Source organism: Maylandia zebra, linkage group LG11 (assembly GCF_041146795.1).
Source record: "Maylandia zebra isolate NMK-2024a linkage group LG11, Mzebra_GT3a, whole genome shotgun sequence".
Lineage (NCBI taxonomy): Eukaryota > Metazoa > Chordata > Actinopteri > Cichliformes > Cichlidae > Maylandia > Maylandia zebra.
This window is the reverse complement of record NC_135177.1, coordinates 31,148,452-31,157,671: the sequence shown is the minus strand read 5'-3', so window position 1 is coordinate 31,157,671 and position 9,220 is coordinate 31,148,452. Positions and strand designations below refer to the sequence as shown.

Genomic DNA, 9,220 nt, shown 5'->3' with positions numbered 1-9,220 from the left:
AAGTATTCAGTATTGCCTGTTTCCACTGTTATTCTGCAGTTACTCCTACTGCAGAATAGAATAACAAGCATACTGTTATTTACATCACTAATCTTTAAGTGTTTCGTAACACTCTCTAAATAACCATTTTGCATCATTTAGCTTGAGAACCTTTGAACTAAAAGGGAAGAATTAAATTAATTACAAAGAAGACATAGGCACATGCACATACTCACACAAGGTATTTGCTAATTTAATACTAATTTACATGAAACTTTAAGTTTTTCAAATCAAGTTTTAATATGCTTACTTTTAAAGCCCGATCATTATACCTATGTAAACAAGTGCTTAACTAGATTCATTTTAGTTGGTGAGTTTTATTTAATGGAAATAAAATATCTTTCAATAATTTTCATTTTATTTTAATTAAAAAAGATTTTAAATAATTAATAAGTTATTAAAATGTCACAGTCAGAAATCATTGTTTTTTACCACGACTACAAACTGTGTTGTTAACTGGTTGCTTCACACATTAATGGACTGGGACCCTTTGATGCAGATGACAGTGTTTGAAATATCTATGTGACAGTTTTAGGCTTGTTGTCTGTCCAACTATGGAGAAAACAAAATGAGCAAGCAAATTAATCATACTATCTGTTAAAGGTTAATTCATTATCATTAAATATCAGATTTATCTTGCTTCTGTAAATTGTGTTAACTGTAAACTGCAATTTGACAGAAAGACGGTCTTAAAACTGACAGGACAGCCTTGTTGTAATCCTTAGTTTTAAGTAATTCCCAAAAGGTTGATTCTGTTCAGCGTTTTCAATGAGAGAAACGTTTCCTCACTCTTCCAAGTGACTTCTTCAGTATTAGTTTGAATTAATGAAACCAAGACTAAAAACCCTGCTTTTGGCGCCATCTGGAGGTTGAACATTATACACCCAAATAAACGAGTACATGCATTATTTCATTGTTAAGCGAGGAGATTTGTTTAACAAACACATAAGGGTTTATTGTGTTAAATTGCTATTTGATCAGTAAGGAGTGAAAGCATAAAGAGTGGGAAACCAGTTAGCTAACTGTAATCTAGATACAGTGCATTACTGATACCAAAGCGGAACGCATGCCTCAAACAGACATTTTTTTCCCCTCCATGTCATACATGAATTGAGCCTCTGGATTTGCAAATATGTCTAGATTTGAATTGGTTTGTGGCATTTTCATGCAAAGCAAGATGATGTTGCCTAATTTGTATTATCTAGTTAAAGACTTCTTCCATGAATCCAGATCAAGACTGAGATCTGGATCAATTCCATAAAGTAATCACTTTGAGCTTGGGCCAAGCCCTACCTTTAGTAAATATTTCATGCAAATTTAACCTTAACTATTAACCTTAATCTTACAAAAATTGCTGGTGGATCCATTAAGGATAATAATAAGTAAACATACAGACCAAACACAGTACCGTACAATGCAAAATATGTTGCCATTTGATGGTAAGCTGTTGTGGCCTGAGTGTCCTAAGTTACGTATGTTGTGTACAGTCTATCTGAAATCTCCATATGCTTTTAATAACCATAAACATAAAAATAATAAATAAGTAACTAATCCACATATGGATCAGAATATATCCCCCATGTGCCCCTGTGTGAATTCAATAAAAAAGCCAATTATGAATGAGTGTGTAGTTGATCTTCCATTAACAAGTGAGGGTGACTCTCTGACTAAGCTCAAAGGCCTTGATTATAAGGGGTTACACAAGGAGACAGTAAAGGCCTTTGAAAGAAGTTAAAAATGGTAAATTGCCCCCCTAGTGGGCGGGATTTCAGAGGCTTGTTTCTTCCAGGATCCACCTGTGTGCCTCATAACGTGCTTTCTCAGTGAGGGAAACACAGGAATGCCTCTAATTTGTTTCTCAATGTGCTATCCTGCTGATTTCCCTCCAAGGAGCTCACTGCTCATAGAAATTTCTCACAGAAGCCCAGATGAAGGTTTAGATAGTGCCTACAGAGAACGATTTTATGAAAATGGAAGCATCTGTTTAGTTGCCTACACTAAGAGGCATTCACCATTAAGAGTGGTTCAGTTTTTCAAATTTGAGTCAATTAGCTTCCGTAATGCAAGCGCAGCAGAGTAAACCTGCTGATTCATTCTTATTCAGGCACTCAGGCAATTTATGGGGACATATTGATTAGATATTACAGTGAGGAAGTTGCTGAAATATCATCATTGGTTGATGGTAAAACTTGATATTTTTTCTGTTAAACTTCCAATCCCAGACATTTGGGGTCTCTCTGATGGTTGCTATGGGTTTCTGGGTATCTTGGGTAAAATATATCAATAGTGTCAAGGTTCGAGTTTTTGAGGAGGAGACAAACGACTGCATGGTCCTCAGTAGATGTCAAAATAGTGGTTTTTATTATACACATCTACATGTGGGGAAGATGAGCATCATAAACCTTTCAAAGCTGATCTCCCCCGAACAACCATGTCACAAGGCTTTTATTGCAATGATGACGTCAAATCACATGATAAGTATCAGTCAGTTGTCAGAACTCAAGAAGTTCTTCTTATATGGCCTCCAGATGTTTCCACTCAGTCCAGCACTCAGAGAAAACCAGTGTGTGCGGTGTGTATATCTATTCGTTTCGATTGTGAGTGTGTGTATGTCAAACAGGGAGCATGTCCTGAGACGCCCTCACAGTTCTCCATAAGTGTGTGCGTATCCTACATGACTATGTAGGTGCGTGTAGTGTGGACTTAAATGTGTGTACTCTGTGTAAGTGTATTCAATTGTTGTCCAAAACCAAATATGAGGTTGTCTTTAGTCGGCCTCAGTTTTGACAGCATTACATTGGAATGTGTGGGGAGTGTGTAGTGCATGTATCTGCAGACCTCTTATTATTGCTCAGTTTAACATAGATATAAATCAAAGATTATTCTGTCAACTGATTCGACAATGCTAAATGATTGATTAATGATAGTTCTGACTATAAACTGTCACCATAAGAATACAAAATAAAATATCTCTTGTCCACACTAGGCTTTTAAAGAAAACTCATTAAGTGAAAATGCTGACTCTTTTGCAGAATTATCAACCTCAAGGAAATCCTCTGCAGACATGTAATGATCATGTTACAATGCCTATAGGTGCATAATAGACTGGAATTAAAATTAGGTTGCTTATGATTAAGGACGTTTGAATAATTTAGTTTGCCATATATTTAATTGGCATTAGAACATTTTCAAGGCTGTACGATGACACAAATGTGCATTATACCTTTAAGAGATACCGTGTACGATTCAAAATATCTATGAAAATCATTTTTATCAGCAACAGGTATAATGTGTAATGCCTACACGCGCCAGCTGTAAAGCAAAAGCGACGTGTTTGCGCTCGTTTTTGCACTCCGAGTTTTCATTCCAGCGCCCCTGCTGAAAGGCTGCGCTCCCCCCTGTGCCTTTTGTTTCTGAGGTGGAGCCTGATACCCCGACTTTACCAAACTGAATTGCCGGCGAAACAGACGGACAAGACAGGACCGGAACCAGCAGTCGTTCTCACGGCTCTGGGACGTGGCATATCTGGGGGGTCAGGCGGCTGCAAGGAAGAAGAAGGGTTTGGGGGAGCGCTTCGTACGGTTTAGTTAATTTCACAATCGACTTCACGCTACAGAGTGACGGGAAAGATGAATTATTTCGTACTGCTGTCGCTTTTCGCCACGGTTATCGTCGGAAAGTCACCTCGGCTGAAATTTGTTCTGCGTGGTAAGTAACTGCTGTAACCTTCATATATTGTGATGTTCTAATACATGCAGCAAATTATTTTTAGGAGTCAAGAATGTTTTGTGTTCTTATTTTGTGTACGGAATGAATGAGTGAATACTTGCACTGCTGGAGAGATGGACGGATGAGTGGATGGAGGGATGAGCAGATGTGAGTTATGTCATGGGGTAATGCACCCGTTTTTCAGTACTTCCTATTATCTTTTGTTTTCCTTTAATTGAAAAAAAAACCCTGCACACATAAAGCCAATAAAAACAGGGCTACCTCTGGATTAATCTCTGAAAACACCCCCTCCCCCCCGATGTCCAAGTAGTAAATTACGCGCTCCGCCGTTCAGGCCCTGCACACATGTCCCCGGGCTATAATAAGACGAGCACCAAGAAGAAAGCGATTTTTTTTCCTGTATAAATCTCAGTTTTAACAACTGTTAATCTAATGTAGGCCTACTGAAATCAGTTTCTTTGTGTTACCATTTTATCAGGTTTCTCCGTGAGCACGGTCTGTCCAATCTGTATAAATTGGATATAATTTGTGCAACTCGTGCCTTTCTATCCGTCTTTTTGCCAACTTGTGTGTTCCGTTTATCTCAGAGCATTACAAGTTAGCGGTGTGTTCGTGTCTAGTTTGCATAGACTCTTATTGTAGTGGCTGTCCCTCCATATCTTCACATCTTCCGGACGCACAGAGCGGAATAAAACCACAAGTGCTTAAAAGCAATATTTCCTCTGCCAAGAGGGGGAACATGGCGCCTTTCCCCCCCTAACGCACGTCAAGGCTGTACCCTTTAAACACCCGTCTGCCGCCGCCGAAAAACATCATTACTGTGAAATATGACTCTTTGGAGGTTGGCACAGTCACTGTGCCTCCCGCGTCCTTGCGGAGCTGCAATGCGGGACACGGCAGCTGCTTCACACTGCAGAGGAAGGGTCCTATTCAGTGAAAAAGAGAACTGCTTTAGTGTAGCAGACAAAATAAATAAATATATCCTATATGTGTACACATGTACAGAAAAGCCAAGATGAGGACAGGGAGTGTGGAGCAACGAATGGAAAATTCCAACCCGCCTCCTTGTTATCTATTCCACTCACGCCTTTTTACACCTCACACAGTCCTCTAATATATTCAACAATCAATAGAGATGGGTGCTGTGTGTCAAGGTATTGGTATCTCTAACCCTCCCCGCGGATGTACAAAACGCACAAGATGACGGCCTGGACGTGCGTGTCATATCAATCAAATTCATTGTTACGCAATTTCAGGGTTAGCAATGAACGCCTATCCTTAGGACACACAAATCTAGAGACACACACAATTACACATGGAACACTGTCAGAGGAAATCCATCAAAGGCGCAGTCTGAAGCTTCAGCACCTCGGACAGCTCCGAGGTGCTCTAATGGTGAAAATATTCTCATTTTGTAGGCGTTTGCCAAATGAGGACATTAAACAGGGTTTCATACCTTCACAGAGTTGTTTGAAGGTTATAATCTTTCTTTTTCTTCTTTTTTTTATAGATTAAAATAGTAGTGGTTAAGATAGGAGCTGGTGCTTTTGATTACGATATTATAGAAGCAAGGGTTGGAATTACTTTGCATTCATTTGGTATAGACTACACCTTTGTCCAAGTCCATTACAATAAGTGCATTCAAGCTAAGCACAGCAAGCTTTCATCCAAACTGTAAATATCTTCCCCCCCCCCAAATGACAAAGAGGATGCAGGTACAATACATTTGAATTTTATGGTGGTCATAATTTTAAGTTGTGGTTTTTAGAGTCTTGACCCTAATTAATTTAATTTGGCTACACATTTTCGATATCCATATCTCAGTATGAATCAAAGCAATGCTACTGCCCAATAAAATACAGCACCCAGAAGGATCTTTAGGCCGAAGAATGGTAAATAAATGGTAAATGGCCTGCATTTGAATAGCGCTTTTCTAGTCCCTAAGGACCCCAAAGCGCTTCACACTACATTCAGTCATTCACCCATTCACACACACATCCACACACTCTTAAGTAAAGTTAAGAAACACCTCTTTAGAACAGTCACTAAAATCAGTCAGTCGATATGTTCTCCATTGTTCTCTTTCTCTTTTTTGTGTGGATGTGTGGACTACCAAGGATGATACAGAGAATTAAACGACTAATAAATCATCATATCCAGTGCAATTATAGTATAACTTACATGTTTTTTTGCAGAGTGCTGTAAGATGTTAATATGCCAACTGTGTGAAAAATAATTGGATTGCTTTTTTACTTAAGAGTGGTCTTTCTGACTAGCTGATGATTCTAAATTGAGGAGTCACTCTATGTTTTCCTCTGTTTTTAACAACAACTACTAACAAGTTAAAATGATCAAATTAAAGGCCAATTTAACCAAAGCAGCTGGCTGAAATATGCCAAAAAACAAAGCAGAGGGAAATTGCAGAGTAGCATGATAATGCTTTGTGAGCTGTACATAAAAACTACAGTTTATTAGGTAGACCTTGCTCGTACAGGGTTGGACACTGTTTTCTCTAAGCATAGATTCAACAAGGTGTTGGAAACATTCCTGGACATGCAAAGGAACAATAGGAAGGCTGTTGCCTTTAAATGATTCTAAATAGATTGTAAGGGGTCCAAGGTGCACCAAGAACATATGCTCAAGAAAGTGACACCACCATCAGCAGCCTCAAATGTTAATATTAGACAGGATGATGGTGGTTGTGGTGTAATGGTACTTTTAAGGTTTCATGTTGTTTATGCCAAATTCTGACCCTGTCATGGTCCTGCATCATTGCCTATTATTTTGAACTAATTTACTGTGTCATTTCTGTTTATTGATAAATATGTTCTGTTTCATTCTTAGTTTGCTTATTGTTGAAGTTTCCATCTTGTGTATTTCTTTGTTCTTTTGAGCCTCAAACCATTATTTCCAAATTATATTAGAGTTTATTTTTTGTCCTCAGTATTTCTTGTAACATCTTGTCATCTCCCCTAGGTTTGGTTATGGTTCTCACTTTCTGTTTTATTTTGGTTGTTCCTTGTTTCTAGTGTCTTTTGTTGGGTTAATTCCCCTCATGTCTCATTGTCTTTCATTATTAACACCTGCGTCTCATAACCCAGCTGTGTTCACTTTCCTTAACTGCTCTCTTTTTGCTCATTTTTTGTCTGCACTTAACCTGCACTTGTGTGCTCCCTGTAAACTCTGGATTCTATTTTCCCTTGCAGATTTTGTATTTTTTTTGGACTTTTTCAACTACCTTATCAAATGTCACTATTTGGGTCCTAATTCCACACTTCATGATAGCTGTTAGTTTAACTTCCTGTTACCTTCCTGCATTCTGACCATCCTCCTCTGACATTAAAAAGGAATCTTTGTCCAGAGAACTGCAGCTCACTGGATATTTTCTTCTTTTTTGGACCTTTCTCTATAAACCCTAGAGATGGTTGTGTGGGAAAGTCCCAGTAGATCAGAATTTTCTTAGATATTTAGACCAGCGCATCTGGGATAAACAAAAATGCCATGTTCTTCCCAATTATGATGCTCAGCTTCAGCAGGCATCGTGGCCATGTGCATTGAGTCACTGCCATGTGATTGGCTGATTGGATTATGAGCAGTGAACAGGTGTACCCACTCATTAGTGTGTAATGCACTAGTGAGTGTACAGCACATTACACATAGAGATTTAAGCCAGATATTTATGTAGAATAGTCATAACAGCAGCTTTAATATCATATCAGTAAAGCAGAAACCATCAATATTCACCCACTGTTTTGTTTGCACTTTTTTGTTTAATTGGGGAAAAACTGTTCTGTTCTCCTCACTTCCTTAAGGGACTGAAACATAATAAGGATTTGGAATAAGGTTAACAATAGTTGTTGTTTTTTTTTAAAGCAAGCTTAAGCCATGCTTTCCTTTATATTGTGTGTACATACCTAATGAGTGACAGTCACATTTGGCAATTACATAAAATGCATATATTGGCAAAGTAGGACAAACAGAGAAATCAAGAGAGAGGAAGACAGCCAGCAGCAAAAGAGAGTGAACACAGAAAGATAATTTTAAAGAAACACCCTGAGAGAGAGGAACAGCTCCTCCTCTCAAATATAATTTGACATGTACAGCATTTTAAATATCAGACAATTTCCCAGAAGTTCAGCGATCTTTTGTGTTGACCTTTCTCTTGGAGACTTAAACACATCAATACAAAATACTCTTGAACTATGAGTCTTATGGATATTCTCTTGTCATGTTAATAATGTGAGACGTTGAGATCCACCTTTTAAAAAAAACTGAATTAAAAGCTTTTATGCAAGTAAAAACAAACAAACAAACAAACAAAAAGCAGCAAACAGAAAAGCTTCAAAAGATCCCTTACCTTGACTCTGCTGCTATCTGTCTTGCTAATTTTAAGACGCTGTTAAATAAACAACTGTGTTCTACTCTTCTTTAATGTGCACATTTTAGTGCAAATAGAACTTAGCTTCTTTAAAAGTGACTCACTAATATGAAAAAAAAGTATTACATGCTCCTCCAAGAAGTTAAGTCTTCAGCCACTGAGTTTAATGAAGCTTTTTTTAAGCAACCAGCTAAAAAGGTTGTTTTTCTTAGTTCCTGGAAAGCTGACCTTTTGAAAATTCACGACTTCCAACCAGTAGTAATGATTAAGTGTCTGAGTAAAGAAAAAGGAAAGATACACACTGACACAGAACAGCAGAGAACATTTAGGAGCTCAGATTACACCCAGATGTGTCTGGCTCTTTGAAAAATTCTGTGGAGACATGGAAAAAGATGCTGTTAATATGAATGCACAATATGTTCCTACGCTCTGCTTTTGCTCTCGAGGCAGGCCACAGACACTCATATTCAAAAATGTTTTCTAATAAAGGATAGGTGGGGGAGGAGACTACCTGTAGTATAATTATGTTAACCCCTTAATGTCTAGTGTATCGTGTTTAATACATTCGTTTTGGTGGGCTTTTGAGACGTCTGCATCATTAGTGTAATTAAAAAAATTGTACAATACAATTTTATTCAATAAACAGAAAAAAAGAAGCTAAGTGTAGTGAATATGGTGCAAATTCATGTTCTCAATTATTATATACTTTGTATATTTGCCTTCCAAAGAACTTTTTGTGTGACAATATCTCCATCAAATGTTATAACACAACCAACGAATAAGGTGCAAGTACCCTGTACTTACATGCATTTTCCAGGCAAAAACTCAGGTTTTTGCAGGAAACAGTGAAACAATTACACTGTAAAACCTACAATAAAGGCGCAAATACCCTACTTGCATGCAATTTGCGAGCAACAAGGTGCAAGTAACCTGTACTTATGTGCGATTTGCAGGCCACAAATCAGGTTTTTGCAAGACACAATGAAACAAGTACACTGTAAGTACCCTGTTCTTTCTGGGGTGTGGGACGTGTTCGAGAGCGACTAAGGTGCATGAAATTTGCAGGCAACAAGG

General features: G+C 38.1%; 1 protein-coding gene across 1 annotated transcript in view; it reads left to right on the top strand.

The window, feature by feature from the left end:
- The first annotated feature begins 3,331 nt into the window (after window positions 1-3,331).
- The window catches only part of si:ch211-113g11.6 (semaphorin-7A), a 41,939-nt gene continuing 36,050 nt past the window's right edge, over window positions 3,332-9,220 (top strand). Inside the window, exon 1 of the mRNA XM_004560142.4 lies at window positions 3,332-3,747. Coding sequence (XP_004560199.1) covers window positions 3,669-3,747 — 79 coding nt within the window. The 5' untranslated portion in view covers window positions 3,332-3,668. The remainder of the gene's footprint in view (window positions 3,748-9,220) is intronic.